This window comes from Metopolophium dirhodum, chromosome 1, assembly GCF_019925205.1.
Source record: "Metopolophium dirhodum isolate CAU chromosome 1, ASM1992520v1, whole genome shotgun sequence".
NCBI classification, from domain to species: domain Eukaryota; kingdom Metazoa; phylum Arthropoda; class Insecta; order Hemiptera; family Aphididae; genus Metopolophium; species Metopolophium dirhodum.
The window spans coordinates 118,726,562-118,744,679 of record NC_083560.1 but is presented as its reverse complement, the minus strand read 5'-3'; the positions used below and the strand labels follow the sequence as shown (position 1 = coordinate 118,744,679).

Below are 18,118 nucleotides of genomic sequence, written 5' to 3'. Positions count from 1 at the left end.
AATTTGTTTATAAAATAACGAGTTTATATTTTACTTCAATTACATATAACATAAATGACAAAAATAGATTAAATTCACTAAACCGAATATAGGAAAAAAAAATCTGAGAATATAGTTTTTTTATTTTGAATAAGAAACACGAAATATTTGAATGCATTTTTTTATAGAATAAGCGTGTAAGTGAACTGTATAGACTATAGTTATTAGAATATGCATTGGCTAGTAAAAATAAGCCAGCATACGGTGACCCTTCTTCGTTTGATACTAATATATTGTAAGAAAATAATGTATACATAACAACGCATAGTTTATTATATTCAATAGGTATTTTAATTTTATAGACGAAGTCAAAACATTTTTTCTACTTTTTCAATCAACTAACGATCGCATACTATTATAGCAAAGAGATGGATTCATGTTGTCCAAAGAAATGCTCACCGTCGCCATGTCAGGTATAATAAATTCGCAAAAATATATAATGTTACTGCTGGAAAATGTTAAACTTAAGGCTATAATGTAATAGATGGCCAAGATTTATCTTGTTTAGAAGAATTTCAATACTTAAAAATAATTAGGTTTTGTTAAGATTGTTATTTGTTCTTTTAATTTTAGTACCTATTAACGAATACGTTTAAAGTAATAAATAGTAAATTATTATTTTTTTGCGTACTTATTTGAATGATGGCGTGTCTAAAATTGATTAAGAATTTTTTTAAATCACGATTTTTAAGAAAAATATAACTTTACAGTTTAACAGTACCAATACCATACAGTAACATTTCAATTAAATTATTATCTTCTGCAGATGAACTGCAGCATTCAACGAGTGTCTCCACCTTTGGAACTCGGAGAAGGCCCGCACTGGAATCCGTTGACTCAGAGCTTATATTTCGTAGACGTACATAAGAGAAAAATTAACAAATACCATCCAGAAACTAGCTGTTATACTACCGCTACGATAGGTAAGCCATGTATGCACAACTTTATATTGAATAACATGTAATAAATCATTTGGATTCGTCTTTTACAGATTGCTGCGACCCTTTGACTTTTATCATCCCAGTCCACAACCAACCTAACACTTTCTTGGTTGGCCTGGGTTGTGCAATAGGTGTAATAAGATGGGACGGATGTTCGAATAGAGCCGAGTACCGGTACTTGAAGACGATTGACATAACTCCAGGCAACCGTCTAAACGATGCAAAAGCTGACGCCTCCGGTCGTCTTTGGGTAGGTGAGTACTAAAATTGGGAGGTTGTTGTGAACCAGTTCGGCTGTGGGACATTGTTGTTTAAAACCTGTTAATTTTCCCAAGGGTCTATGGGACCAGAGATGCCCGACAACCCAGGTCAATTCTATAAGTGTCGGGGTTCACTGTTCACGGTGGAATTTGACGGCACTGTCACTAAAAAGTTGTCAAATATTAGTATCTCTAACGGTATGGCATGGAGTCCGGACAACAAACTGTTCTACTACATTGATACCTACAAGTACGCGGTCGAGGCTTATGATTTTGATCTAAGAACGGGAAATATCTGTAAGTGACACCTAAGATTGTATTACTAGATTTTATTATTTTACAAAACAATATTATAAATCACGCGTGTTTTTTTTTTTGCAGGCAACGGAAGAGTGATTTTTGATTTTAAGTGCAAAAATGTAACTGGTGATCCGGATGGCATGACTATCGATACAAACGGTAACCTATGGGTAGCCTGTTACAACAGTGATCACGTGAGATTTCAAAAAAATAACTTTTAATCTAATTATTAATTTTCAATGTGTTTTTTAATATTTTTTCAAAAGATTATAAAAATTAATCCCAACACAAGCACACTGATGACGACCATCGAATTTCCTGCCTATCAAATCACATCCGTTGCGTTTGGTGGCCCAAATCTAGATCAACTGTATGTGACCACAGCAAGTTACAATACAACTGATGTGCAAAAATCAAAATTACCGTATTCCGGAACTCTGTTTCGAGTAATCGATACATGCTCAACCGGGTTTGACGGTGTACCAGTCAAAATTAATTTGTGCTCTTTAAATTAACTGTGCACAATAAAAAAAATAAGAAAATTGTAAGAAATTAATTGTAATAATACTATCACAAAATAAATATTCATAGCTATAAAATATCCTTAGTTATTTGTTTATTTAAGTATGAAATAAATATTTTTGTAATTTGTATTTGATTTATAAATGTTGGAATTTCTTAATCAAATCGTTTTTGTGGTAAAAAAACTGAGATTGTGAATTTTATCCCTTAAATGTATCCATTATTTTAGTACTTTCAATTTATATATTTAAAATTTTTTCGATCAATAACATATATTTTTCACTCGAAGCAAACTGCAAAATTACTTTTTTTTCACAGAATTTATCAATATGACAAAATAATAATTTAAAAATATACTGGCCCTCAATTCGTGGCTCATAGATATTCCAATAGGCATTTTTTTCCGTTTTTTTCGTTACTAGACACCAGGAATATAAATAATACAGTCCATTTAGACGATGACAAAAAAAAACAATATGAAGACTGTATATAAAAATACCAAATATTTAAATTTAAAAAAAAAAAAGGTGGATAAGTGGATGTCGCTCTGCTGTACAGTAGGTTACAAGTGGGTCACTGTAATGGATGGTGTTAAATTTGAATTCAATGATAAAATATCATTGTATAAGAAAAACGATTCTTCTAAATTCTTCTAAATTTTCAATCCTTAGCCATAAAAGTCAAACATTTTATAAATTTATCTATACACCATCAAATTTAAACTTTAATAATTATTTTGTAGTTAAAAATTTATAAAATGTTCAACTTTTATAGCTAAGAATTGAAAATTTAAAGCAAGAATCCACGTAAATAGGTAAATATATAAATTACATTATTCACAATAATATCATCAAATATACTTAAAATATCATAGGCTGATTGGCCGTTTTCGCTCAAAATCGTTTTCCTTATACAATGATATTTTATCACTGAATTCAAATTTAACACCATCCATTACAGTGACCCACTTGTAATCTACTTTACAACTTTGTGACATCCACTTACCCACTTTTATTTATTTGTGTCTGTCATAACCTTTTGGGACAGTGTAAATGTTTCAATTTTCTTTAACAGCACCTTATCTGGCAGGAACGTGAACCTATAGTTGGTATATTTTGTGGAAAGTAAAAATTTTTCTAAACCGTCAAGAAAAAAAACAAAAAAAAAGGTGGGTAAGTAGATGTCGCTCTGCTGTACAGTAGGTTACAAGTGGGTCACTGTAATGGATGGTGTTAAATTTGAATTCAATGATAAAATATCATTGTATAAGAAAAACGATTCTGAGCGAAAACGGTCAGTCAGCCTATGATATTACCAAGTATATTTGATGATATTATTGTGAATAAAGTAATTTATATATAACCTATTTACGTGGAGCCTTGTTTTAAATTTTCAATCCTTAGCCATAAAAGTCAAACATTTTATACATTTTTAACCACAAAATAATTAATAAATTATAAATTTGATAAATGTTGTCAACATTTGAACTTTAAATGCTTATAAAAAAAAATTGTGCCTATGTATTTTTAATATTTTTCAACTGCTATTAGAACGATATATCAGGAGCCTTATATTAAATTTTCACGCTTTTTTACCCAACAAATAAAAATTTATTGATATTTATAGAAAAAAATACTAAAAAAATTGAAAACTGACAATGTCCGTAAACAGCTCAAAAAGAGTCAAAATATTTTTAACATTTTATGGTGTATAGAAAATGCTAATATAAACATTCAGTGAAATTTTCAAGTATCTACAGTCATACGTTTTTTAATTACAATAAAATAAGAAAATTGTTACATGAGAAATCGAGTAAATATCAAATGTTGTAAAAATATAAATTTCAGACGCTCATAAAAATTTAGTTTAAGTTTCTTCTAGACATTTTTTTTTTTGATAAAGGTAGACAAACTTATAAGTAATCTTATATTACATTTTCAAAACTTAGATTTAAAAAGAAAAATTTTTATGAATTCTCAACTCAAAATAAATTGCTTTTTTTCGTGATTTTTCGGTATTTTGTCAAAATTTGAACTTTAAATGCTTATAAATAAAAACTGTGAATAAGGATTTTTAATTTTTTTCATCTGCCTCTGAAACAATAACCTAGAAGCCTTCTATTAAATTTTCAAGCTTTTTTATTCAACAGATAAATATTTATTGATATTTATAGAAAAAAAAAACTAAAAAAATTGAAAACTGACAATGTCTGTAAACAGCTCAAAAAGAGTCAAAATTTTTTGTAAATTGTATGGTGTATAGAAAATGCTAACATAAACATTCAGTCAAAATTTCATGTGCCTACGGTCATTTCATAAAATTGGAAACTGAAAATATTCTTAAGCAGTTCAAAACAAATCAAAATATTTTGAAAATTTTATCGTGTATAGAAATTGAAAATATAAACAACTAGTGAAAATTTCACGTTCATTTGTTTTAGAGTTACACCAAAAACCAAAATCGATTTTCTCGAAAACAGATTTTGCGTAAAAATTCCCGTTTTTCCTTAATTTTTCTTTTGTTTTTCACGTCGCTTGTGAGAACTACTGGGAAATGTTTACTTTTGACCCCCCAAAGTACCAACTAGATTCACTTTCCTATCAGAAAAGTTACTATTGAAGAAAATCCAAGCACTTTTACTGTCCTAAAAGGTGATGACAGACACAAAAATAAAAAAAAAAAAATTAAAAAAAATAAAAAAAAAAACACACATCATTGTAAAATCAATACATTCATCGCTTCGCTCAGAATCTAAAAGCACAGCAAGACATATAAAATTACGTCATAACCTTACTACCACTGGCAACTAGTACTAATCATCTCAACATTTTAGATATTAGAGATCTCAATATTAGAGTAGGGACAGTTTTTATACACTACTAAGATTATATTAATAATACTAGTAATATAAGTTGCTAAACTACCAAATAAATGCTTTATAATATAACCATCCGTATTATTAACTAAATAATATATTATAATATACGAAATTTTCTCCTGGCCGGCCTCCTGAGAGACACGTACACACCAGCAGTCGATGAGGAGAGCCTGTCAGGTCATAGAGACATAACATTGATGTTATTGTCTTAAACATTTTTTACTTCTATAAACGATGGGAGCCAGAAGAGAAGTAATGCTAACTCCTCTGGCTCTCGATACCATAAAAAAAAAAACCGAGAACATAAGCATCAAAGGTTTTAAAACGTGTCGTTTCATTTTTTGTTACAAAAACCCACACCTCAAGAAAGAAGTTTTACTTCAAAATAAAAATATATACTACTAGGTATATGTATATATTTTTATATTGTGCTCAGCTAAAGGGGCGTGTTTAGGGTGTTAAGGGGACTTACCATCAAATTTGATAACTGCATTGTAAATTCACTATTATTTAAAAAATAACAGTGTAAAAAGGATTATACTAAATATAGAATTTCTCTCTTGGGTACGAGGTCGCATCTTAAGCATATTTTTAAAAAAGCGGATAATTGGATGTCACTTTACTGTACAGTAGGTTACAAGTGGGTCACCGTATGATGGATTGTATTAAATTTAAATTCAATGATATATTATCATTGTATAAGAAAAACGATTCTGAGCGGAGACGGTTTGTCAGTCTGGACATTTTATGTTGTTGTTATTTATTATAGCCTGTAAGTTGAATTAATATTTAAAATTTTTTAAATTCATCAAAATTTTAATTTGTTTCTATGGTGATAAACAAAGCGTTAGAAATTAAAATCCCGTTTTAAGCGGTTTTTAATAATTTGTCGGTGGTTTTTCCCGTGGCATTAAATAACTATTGAGAAAATCGAAAAATGACCTCTCTAAAGTACCTACCATCTTGATCAAATTTACTAATAGATAAGATACCTACTATATGTTAAAATCAAAGCAATCCTTCTGGTAGACATTTTGTATACAGGATAAAAAAAACACCATTGTAAAACCACTAGCTTCCTCGCTCCGCTCAAAATTTAAAATAAGTATATATTTTAGAATACGCAATTTAAAATTATGAGTTCTCGCCTTTTTACCTTAAGTTTTCGCTTCTCTCCTCATGATATGGTTCTAGGATGTTCCTAGTGATTCATATCTCAGTATTCGTCAGTATTTTTAATAAACATCATCAAAGTTATCTATATTACTTTAACAGATTCTGTCAATTTGCCAAAAAGGAAAATATATTTACCAAATTTAATTATAATATGCATTATACATTATGCATCTTATATTATTATGTTAAACTATATCGAGACATACTCGTGTGACATGGAGCCACAATATTGTAACTTTATTATTTATAATTTTATCCAAATCAATAAAAGATGTAGAGATAGAGATTTAAGGCCCTTGCAAACATGTCACTTTTAAGGAGTTGTGTTTAGGCAATTCATTCGGTCGTTTCGGTCACTGCTCGTCTTTGTGTGTGTACTGTGTAGTAATAACGATCAATAGTCTGTGTATGCATACCATTCGAGGTATATAATATTCGGATTAAATGCAGTTAAAAACGCCATTTGGTAAACACCTTAAAATTATAGAATTAAAAATGTCATGTGTCACATGTCTACATAATACTGTATTCACTATCTTTTACAGGGACAGTTAATCCACTTTTGGCCTATCGGAGAATTTTAATAAGGACAAATACATGTAAAAAGCCGAATACTCGGTAAAAATGTTAAGTTTCTATGGATATAACTGTACAACGATCGTCAGAACACGAAAATACGATTGCCGCGAGAGATGCGAATTATCAATTTATAACAATGATGGTGACCAGGCGACGGCGACCGTAATTTATAAACCGCGGTATATTAATTATCCAGCGCCAATGCACCATATTGCTATTGCTATTATATGCATTATACATCATAATAATCATCGTCTGGAAACGGGGTAATGATGTATCTTGGGAGCAGTTCATTATAATAATTATGTATATTATAATTTATTGGCATAGGCGTATTATTAGTGTGACAACCCTCCGGATTTTAGTACAGCGTTTCGTTGTAACATTATTATTTTTTAACAAAACCGAAGTAAATAAAGCATAATTTAATTAATAATAAAAAAAACCAGGCTGCAAAAATCAACCAAATACCTAATTAGGGTTCTAAAATGTCATAGAATTAATTGTTTTGAAATATTTTATATTATTATGAAAATAATTATAAATATGGGTATGTATTTAATTTTTAAGTGTAAAACTTTTATAGTAACAATAACAGACAATTATACTTAAGTGAAAACTTTAATATTATTTAGTAAATACTTCATAAATTACCTAGATATGTTATTAGTATTATTAATTATTATTTTTATTTTTCCATATAATTTGTATTTTAAGACTCTTAGTATTCGAAATGTAAAAATTAAATTTTGAAGGGTTTTAAAATTAAATTTAAAAAAAGTGGAAAGTCGTTTTCAAGTTAATTTTATGACGAAATCATAAGTATGTTTCCAGAAAATATATCCGTTTACTAAGTATGTTCAGTTATTGCCATAAGATAGGTCTTATTTGGTAAAAAAAAACTTTGCCATTATTAAATTTCCTTAATACAAATTTAAAAAGCAGGTAAGTGGGTGTCGTTCTGCTGTACAGTAGGTTGCAAGTAGATTCCTGTAATGGATGGTGTTGAATTTGAATTTAATGATATAAAATCATTGTATACAAAAAATGGTTCTGAATAAAGATGGTCTATCAGCCTATAATATAATATTACTATTTACAAAGTACCTATATTTGATGGTATTATTGTGATTAATGTAATTTATTTACCTATTTACGTGGAACCTTGTTTAAATTTTCAATCCTTAGCTATAGATGTTGAACATTTTATATATTTTTAACTACAAAATCATGTTTTAATTTTAAATTTGAACTTAAAATAATTATTAAAAAAATATGTGCTTATGTATTTTTAATATTTTTCAACTGCTATCGTAACAATATGAGGAGCATTGTATTACATTTTCAAGCATTTTGACTCAACAAATTCAATTTTATTGAAATTTTAGAGAAAAAAAAACTAAACAAATTGAAAATGCCACTAAAAAGCTCAAAACTACTCAAAATATATTGAATGTTTTATCAAGTATGTCAATTGATAATATAACATACCGTGGTGTAAATTTCAAGTACCTAATATATTAAGTAGTTCTATTTTATGATATTGTTGTGATTAAAGTAATTGATTTTAGTATTAGGTATCTACTACAGTAGGTTAAATTAATTTTTGCCAAAAAAATTACATTTGAAAATATCATCGTTTGTATAAAACATAATTATATATTATATAAGTTTCATATATCCATGAATAATATTTTTATATTGCAACAAAGTAACTATAAAATTGTTACTCTTGGTTTTAATAATATGTAATTTCAATTTAAAATATCTGTAAAAAAATTCCTGTGATTATATATTTTTTAGATTTTTTGGTTACAGTATAAACTATTTATGAGAACAATTGTTTTAAATGTTCGATTGAACTCTAGGCTATACAAATTCAGCATTTTTTAACTTTTTAATTACAATAATAATTAATAATTTTGGAGATTTTGATAAATTTTGTCAACATTTGAACTTCAATTTAGTACTTACTTATAAAAAAAAATAGTGCATATGGATCTTCAATATTTATCACCTGTTATACTTAATACTTACAACTGTATTAAATTTACAAGCTTTTTGACCAATAACAATTTATTGATATTTATAGAATAAAAAACGAACCAAATTCAACATTTCAAATGTCTATAACTAACTCAAAACGAGCCGAAATATTTTGAGAATTTTATCATTCATGAAAAATGATAAAATATAGATTTGATGAAAATATTAAGTACTAAATATTAAGTTTATTAGTCTATGTATGAGCCTTATTTGTTAATTTACGGGTGAAACCAATGTCTAGCTTGAAACGCTTGTATAACATTTTAACTTCAGACGATCATAAAAAATGAATGTGTATTTATGCTAAACTTTTTTTTTAATTTCCATTTACATCAATTTATAAGAACCGTTTTATTACATATTAAATTTTTTTGACTGGCCAAAAAATTTTGTATCGGCAATAGTGAAAAAAAATTAAAAGCTAATAAAACACGAAATTTTTTGATGCCTATAATTAGCTTAAAAAGAGTCAATATTTCAAAAATGTTATGGTGCATGGATATTCCTAATATGAAAACCTAGTGAAAATTTAATTTCTGTTATTTTTTTTATAGCTACACTAAAAAAGAAATTCGATTGTTTCTAAAACTAGTTTTGCATAAAAATTAAAATTTTTCCTGAATTTTAGATTCTGAGTGGAACGATGAATGTATTGATTTTACAATAATGTATGTTTTTTTTGATTTTATTTTTGTGTCTTTCATCACCTTCTAGTACAGTAAAAATTCTTAGATTTTCTTCAACAGTATCTTTTCTGAAAGGAAAGTGAATCTAATTGGTCCTTTGGGAGGTCAAAAGTAGAAATTTCCAAGTAGGTAGTATTAAAGAGCGCCGTGCAAAACAAAAGAAAAATTAAGGAAAAACGGAAATTTCTATGCAAAATCTGTTTTCGAAAAAATCGATTTTGGTTTTTGGTGTAACTCTAAAATAAATGAACGTGAAATTTTCACTAGTTGTTTATATTTGCAATTTCTATACACGATAAAATTTTCAAAATATTTTGATTTGTTTTGAACTGTTTAGGAATATTTTCAGTTTCCAATTTTATTAGTATTTTTTTCTATGGATGTCAATAAAACTTTATTTGTTGGGTAAAAGAGCTTGAAAATTTAATACAAGGCTTATACAATATTGTAACAATGACATTTGAAAAATATTAAAAATCCTTTTCATCCCACAGTTTTTATTTATAAGCATTTGAAGTTCAAATATTGACAAAATACTGAAAAATCACGAAAATTCGCAAACTATTTTGAGATAAGAATTCATAAAAATATTTCTTTTTAAATCTAAGATTTTAAAATGTAATATAAGATTATCCATAAGTTTGTCTACCTTTATCAAAAAAAAAATGTCTACAAGAACGTCTAATTTAATTTTTATGAGGGTTTGAAATTCATATTTTTACAACATTTGATATTCAATTGATATCTTATGTTGTAATTAAGAAACGTACGATTGTAGATACTTGAAAATTTCACTGAATGTTTATATTAGCATTTTCTATGCACGACAAAATTTCCAAAAATATCAATAAAATTGTATTTGTTGTGTACAAAAGCGTGAAAATTTAATGCAAGGCTCCTGATATATGTATTGTCATAATAGCAGTTGAAAAATATTAAAAATACAGATGCACAATTTTTTTTTATAAGCATTTAAAGTTTAAATTTAAAATTTAATAATTATTTTGTAGTTGAAAATGTATAAAATGTTATAATTTTGGTAACATTGGAAATATCATAGGCTGACTGACCCTTTTCGCTTAAAATCGTTAATCATATACAATAATATTATATCATTGAATTCAAATTTAACACCATCCATTACATTGACCCACTTGTAACCTACTGTACAGCAGAGTGACATCCACTTACCCACCTTTTTTTAGTTAATTTTTTATTTTATTATTTAATCTATCTCTTTGCATTTGTTTATATGGCAAATTTATTCCCTCAGTGATTTCCGTGATTTTTGATATTGGTGTACAAATTAAGTTATTCATTTTTATCGCACCTAAGGTGATCGTAATAAACGTTAGTTGGACGATAAAAGTTGCTAAAAACAACGCGCAACGATTTGTTTGTCCTTCAGTTACGGCTCTAGTTTACGTTGTAACATTAAAGAGACCTTGGTGCTTCTATCTAATGACATATTTTCTAACAGAATGTTACAGAAACGTATGTGTTGATCGTGATGGCCGTTCAGCGAGTAGCTACAACTGCTGCTGCGTATCGTCGCAACAGCCGCCGCCGCCGAAACTGAAGAAAAGTAATGATTAGACCATGAGTCCCTGGTTACTCCAGTACACTGTTTTTCATTTTAGTTCGTATGTTTTGTGATCAACCAACAATATAATTATTATTATTATAATTATTGTTCAGTTTGATATGAGTTTGCTGCCACCGCGTTGCCTAACCTGCGTGGCGTCTCTAAACACTTTCAACGCTGCTGACGCGTATACGCGTCAACAGAGTTTATTCCAATGGGCCAATGACGCGTTAATATACGCTATAACTTAATCAAATTTTTTTAATAAACTTTGAAACTGAGAATGGCCATTAACAATGAATAATAAATTTAAAGGTACGGGTGGTTTTAATTTTATTTTTTCCGTTGTTTCTGAAATCAAATCAGTTTACGTAATAACATTACAAAACCTTGGTGCTTCCATATCTAATGACGTAGGTATTTTCTAACAGAATCTAACAGGAACGTATGTGTTGATCGTGATGGCCGTTCAGCGAGTAGCTACAACTGCTGCCGAGTATCGTCGCAACAGCCGCCGAGCAGCCGAAACTGAAGAAAAGTAACGATTAGACCATGAGTCCCTGGTTACTCCAGTACACTGTTTTTCATTTTAGTTCGTATGTTTTGTGATCCGATCACTTGATCAACCAGAAACGCCAAGGCAACGCGGCGGCAGCGGGCTAATATCAAACTGAACAATAATAATAATAATAATTTTGTTGGTCTGGTTGATTTTGGGGTTGATCACAAAACATACGAACTAAAATGAAAAACAGTGTACTGGAGTAACCAGGGATTCATAGTTTAATCGTTACTTTTCTTCAGTTTCGGCGGCGGCGGCGGCGGCAGCTCGGCGGCTGTTGTGACGATACGCGGCAGCAGTTGTAGCTACTAACTGAACGGCCATCATGATACGTTCCTGTTATAGGTTACGTTTCTGTAATGTAACTAGAGTAGTGACTGAGGGACAAACAAACTGTCGCGCGTCGTTTTTAGCAACTTTTATCATCTAAATGACGTTCATTACGATCACCTGGGGTGCGATAAAAATTAATTATTTAATTTGTACACCAATGTTGAAGAAAATCGAAGCAGTTTCACTGCACCAAACCGTGATGACAGTCACAAAAGTATAAAATAAAAATAAAAAAAGGGTCGGTGTCACTCTGCTGTACAGTAGGTTACAAGTGGGTCACTGTAATCAATGGTTTTAAATTTGAACTCAATGATATAATATCATTGTATAAGAAAAACGATTCTGAGCGAAAACGGTCGGGCAGCCTATGATATTACTAAGTATATTAGATGATATTATTGTGAATAAAGTAATTTATATTATATTAACCACTGTTTTAAATTTTCAATCCTTATATTTTCTAACAGAATGTAACAGGAACGTATGTGTTGATCGTGATGGCCGTTCAGCTAGTAGCTACAACTGCTGCCGCGTATCGTCGCAACAGCCGCCGAGCTGCCGCCGCCGCCGCCGAAACTGAAGAAAAGTAACGATTAAACCATGAATCCCTGGTTACTCCAGTACACTGTTTTTCGTTTTAGTTCGTATGTTTTGTGATCCGATCAACTCGATCAACCAGAGACGTCAAGGCAACGCGGCGGCAGCGGGCTAATATCAAACTGAACAATAATAATAATAATTTTGTTGGTCTGGTTGATTTTGGGGTTGATCACAAAACATACGAACTAAAATCGAAAAACAGTGTACTGGAGTAACCAGGGACTCATGGTCTAATCGTTACTTTTCTTCAGTTTCGGCGGCGGTGGCTCGGCGGCTATTGCGACGATACGTGGTAGCAGCTGTAGCTACACGCTCAACGAACCGTCGCGCGTAGTTTTTAGCAAATTTTATTATCCAAATAACGGTCCTTACAATCACCTCATGGTATAATAGCAACTTTTATCAGCTAAATGACGTTCATTATGATCACCTTAGGTGCGATAAAAATTAATAACTTAATTTGTACACCAATGTTGAAGAAAATCGAAGCAGTTTCACTGCACCAAACCGTGATGACTGCAGTCACAAAAATTAAAAATTAAATAAAAATTTAAAAAGGTGGGCAAGTGGGTGTCACTCTGCTGTACAGTATGTTACAAGTGGGTCACTGTAATGGATATTGTTAAATTTTAATCTAATGATATAATAGCAATGTATAAGAAAAACGATTCTGAGCGAAGATGTTCAGGCAGCCAATGATATTACTAAGTATATTTGATGATATTATTGTGAATAAAGTAATTTATATATTATAACATATATACGTGGAACTTTGTTTTAAATTTTCAATCCTTAGAAATAAAAATTAAATATTTTATAAAATGATAAATATATAGTGATAAATTAATTCCTTTACCATTACAAAATATCATTCAAAATAAAAAATTGTACTTTATTGTGTTATTGTTATATTTGTATTCATCATAATATATTAATATGCTTGGAATTTTAAAAATGTAGAATACATTTTGTATAACAAATAAATTTTATTTTATCATACAGTATACCTATCACCTGTGTTATTATTTTCTTATATTTTTTAAATATTGAGTGGAATTTCATGGAATTAAATAATTCTTTAACTAAAGACGTATTACTTGGGTAATCATATTATATTAAACATATTTTTTCCATAAATATTGATAAAAAATATCTGCTGGGACAAAAAGCTTAAAAGTGTAAGATATTAAGGTTTTGACTATGGTTTTATTATAACTTTTAAGCATTTGCAGTTAAAATGTTGAGTTTTGATAACAACACACATCATTGTAAAACCAATAATTCGCTATCCTCTTGCATTATACACCATTATAATTTATAATATTACAGCATAATGTACTGTTTATAATTATTAACTGTTGATTTTGTTGAACTACTGTTATCACACATTTATACATAAACATATTATTCCTCTATTCCTATTAAAAGATCGATTGTTAATACTAATCTTAATCATTGGACCACGGCTGTTTGAAATTAAAAATACGGATACGTCTAAATTATATTGACATGTACGTTCAACACCACCCGTGATTTCAGAAACAACGGAAATAATAAAATTAAAACCTCCCATACCTTTAAATGTATAGTTCATTGTTAATGGCCTTTCTTAGTTTCAAAGTTTGTTAAAAAAAATTTGATTTAATTATAGCGTAATTAACTCATCACCCATTGGAATAAACTTTGTATACGCGTCAGCGGCGTTGAAAGTGTTAAAGAATCATTTAATTCCTTGAAATTCCACTGAATAAAAGTTATTTGTTATACAAAATGTATTCTACATTTTAAGATTCCAAGCATATTAATATATTATTATGAATACAAATATAACAATAACACGATAAAGTACAATTTTTTATTTTGAATGATGTTTTATAATGGTAAAAGAATTTATTTATCATAATGTATTGAATATATTTATACATTTTATAAAATATTCAGTTTTTATATCTAAAGATTGATAATTTAAAACAAAGTTCCACGTAATTAGGTTATATATAAATTACTATATTCACAATAATATGATCAAGTATACTTAGTAATATCATAGGTTGCCTGACCGTTTTCGCTCAGAATCGTTTTTCGTATACATTACTATGAAATCATTAAATTCAAATTCAACAACATCCATTACAGTGACCCACTTGTAACCTACTGTACAGCAGACTGACACCCACCTTTTTTTTATTTTTATTTACTTATTTATTTTAATTTTTTTTTATTTTTGTGTCTGTCATTACGGTTTGGTGCAGTAAAGCTGCTTCGATTTTCTTCAACAGTATCTGGTTCGACGGGAAAGTAAATCTAGTTCGTTCATTCGGGAGGTCGAGTTATAAAATTCTCAATAGTTTTCAAAAACGCCGAGAAAAACAACATACAAATTATGGAAAAACGGTTTTCAACAAAATCGATTTTGGTTTTTAGTGTAACTTTAAAAAAAATTAACGTATACATATGAAATTTTCAATGGATGTTTATATTTGCATTTTCTATACACGATATAACTTTAAAAATGTTTTGAACTGTTTACGAACATTTTAAGTTTCCAATTTTATTAGTCTTTTCTTCTATGGATGTCATTAAATCTTTATTTGTTGGATAAAAATGCTTGAAGATTTAATATAAAGCCCCTACCAAATTGTTAAGATGACATTTGAAAAATATTAAAAATCCTTGGTCACATTTTTTTTTATAAGCATTTAAATTTCAAATCTTGACAAAATACGGAAAAATCACAATAATTAACATATTATTTTGAGTCGAGAACTCATATAAAAAGTACAAGAATATATATAAATTTGTCTATCTTTATCAAAAAAAAAAAATGGCTTCATGCACATCAATATAAATTTTTATGAGCGTTTGTAGTTCATATTTTTACAATATTGGATATTCACTCGATTTCTCATGTTTCGATTTTATTATTTTGTCGTTATTCAAAACTAAATAACTGTAGATACATACAAATTTTACTGAATGTTTATATTTTCATTTTCTATACACTATACAATTTTAAAATTATGTTGACTCTTTTTGAGCCGTTTACGGACATAGTCAGTTTTTAATTTTAAGTTTTTTTTTCTATAAATATCAATAAAATTGTATTTATTGGGTAAAATTGCAGGAAAAATGTAATGCAAAGGCTCCTGATATATTTTTATAATAGAAGTTAAAAAATATTAAAAATACATAGGCTTAATTTTTTTTGTAAGAATGTATGAATTATTTTGTGGTTAAAAATTTATAAAATGTTTGACTTTTATGGCTAAGGATTGAAAATTTAAAACAAGGCTCCACGTAAATAGGTTATATATAAATTACTTTATTCACAAAAATATCATCAAATATACTTGGTAATATCTTAGGCTGACTGACCGTTTTCGCTCAGAATCGTTTTTCTTATACAATGATATTATAACACTTGTAACCTACTGTACAGCAGAGCGACATCTACTTACCCACCTTTTTTTTTGTTTTTTTTCTTGACGGTTTAGAAAATTTTTTACTTTCCACAAAATATACCAACTATAGGTTCACGTTCCTGCCAGATAAGGTGCTGTTAAAGAAAATTGAAATATTTACACTGTCCCAAAAGGTTATGACAGACACAAATAAATAAAAGTGGGTAAGTGGATGTCACTCAGTTGTAAAGTAGATTACAAGTGGGTCACTGTAATGGATGGTGTTAAATTTGAATTCAGTGATAAAATATCATTGTATAAGAAAAACGATTTTGAGCGAAAACGGCCAATCAGCCTATGATATTTTAAGTATATTTGATGATATTATTGTGAATAATGTAATTTATATATTTACCTATTTACGTGGATTCTTGCTTTGAATTTTCAATTTTTAGCTATAAAAGTTGAACATTTTATAAATTTTTAACTACAAAATAATTATTAAAGTTTAAATTTGATGGTGTATAGATAATGAAAATATAAACATTCAATACAATTTTCATGTTTCTACAGTTATTCGTTTTTGAATAACAATAAAATAACAAAACCACTACATGAGTAATCGAGTGAATACCCAATCTTGTAAAAACATGTACTTCAAACACTCATAAAAATTTAATTTGATTTGCTTGTAGACATTTTTTTTTTTATAAAAGTAGACGAACTTATAAGGAATCGTGTATTACATTTTCAAATCTTGGATTTAAAAATAAAAATTTTTATGAATTCTTAACTCAAAATAATCTGTTAATTTTTGTGATTTTTCTGTATTTTGTCAATATTTGAACTTTAAATGCTTATAAATAAAAACTGTGAAAAGGATTTTTAATATTTTTCAAATGTCATTGTAACAATATAGTAGGAGCCTTGTATTAAATTTTCAAGCTTTTTTACCTAACAAATAAAGTTTTATTGACATTCATAGAAAAAAAGACTAATAAAATTGGAATTAGAAAATGTTCCTAAACAGTTCAAAACAATTAAAAATATTTTGAAAATGTTATCGTGTATAGGAAAAGCAAAAATAAACAATCAGTGAAAATTGCATGTATACCTTCATTTGTTTTGAAGTTATACTAAAACCAAAACCGATTTTGTGTAAAATTTCCCGTTTTTCCTTAATTATTATGTGGTGAATAATGAATAACAAATAGAAAACACCAAAATATATTCGTACAAATAGGTACTCTGTTCCTACTAGAATGCCAAATAAGGTCCAATACTTCAATTAATAGCAAGTATATTTTGCATGTATAGGTAACTAGGTATACCTACACGAGTCGTGAAACTTGGCTTAAAGATAAAAAAAGGATAGTTGGGAATGCAAGATTGAAACAACGATAATTACTTTTTCAAACCAAAAGATTGTTGATTAGCCGCTGTTATATTATTCGCATATAGAATATGAAAATTCAAAATGTCGGTTCAAGTAAGGTTAGGTTTTTTTGCGTAACCAAACGGATGCACCACTTTCGTAAGACTTGCCGCAATGTTGCATCATTTATTGGAGTGTAAAGTATAATAATAGTATAATAATGTATAACAATACATACATCATGTAAAGCTCACCAAGTTGGTATATTAATATATAGTGAAATATTCCAATAATAAATATGTCAGTGTTATATTTTATATTGGACACTTACCTCATTGTGGCGGTGGAGTCGCGAACACATTCGTTGAGTACTGTTCGATTACTGCGGACGGCCGGCGAGATAGATGTGGGTGAAAGATGAGGGCGGACCGAATATTGTATTATGTATTTATACATTGTATAGTAATACGTATTTTCAGAGTGGCGGGGCGGTGGTGGTTTGGGTGGTGATGGCTGTGGCGGAAAGAATGGGGTCAACTGGTGCGTCCCCTCAACTTGTGCAAGCACAACTTTGCATACTCACTTACATTGTTGCCAACCCTATGTCGCAACCCCGGCGTTGGACGCCAAGAGTTCATGCAGCAGGATGTCCAACGGACAAATGTATAAAATGTTAGACGTTGATTATGGTACTTACACAATTTGTCAAAATTGAAAAACTGGCCCGACAGAATATGTTAAGTGAACTTGTTTATGAACTCAGACGTATTTTAGTTTTAAAAATCAAACCACTGGAATTACCTGTATTTTTATTAGCTATTTTATTTTCATAAAT

At 29.0% G+C, this 18,118-nt stretch overlaps 1 protein-coding gene across 1 annotated transcript; it reads left to right on the top strand.

Moving 5' to 3' along the window:
* The first annotated feature begins 407 nt into the window (after positions 1-407).
* On the top strand, positions 408-2,055 carry LOC132936520 (regucalcin-like). The gene is made up of 6 exons (XM_061003260.1): positions 408-452; positions 806-962; positions 1,031-1,234; positions 1,316-1,537; positions 1,622-1,734; positions 1,807-2,055. Exons 1-6 carry the CDS (start codon positions 408-410, stop codon positions 2,053-2,055), a joined length of 990 nt encoding a protein of 329 aa, XP_060859243.1.
* Positions 2,056-18,118: the final 16,063 nt, after the last annotated feature.

What these genes read in the sequence shown, in the direction of transcription:
- LOC132936520 (XM_061003260.1), top strand. Translation starts at nt 408, where the DNA reads ATGGATTCATGTTGTCCAAAGAAATGCTCACCGTCGCCATGTCAG. An exon ending in GCTCACCGTCGCCATGTCAG is followed by an intron (nt 453 to 805) that starts GTATAATAAATT and finishes TATCTTCTGCAG; the next exon opens with ATGAACTGCAGCATTCAACG. An exon ending in CCTGTTACAACAGTGATCAC is followed by an intron (nt 1,735 to 1,806) that starts GTGAGATTTCAA and finishes TTTTTTCAAAAG; the next exon opens with ATTATAAAAATTAATCCCAA.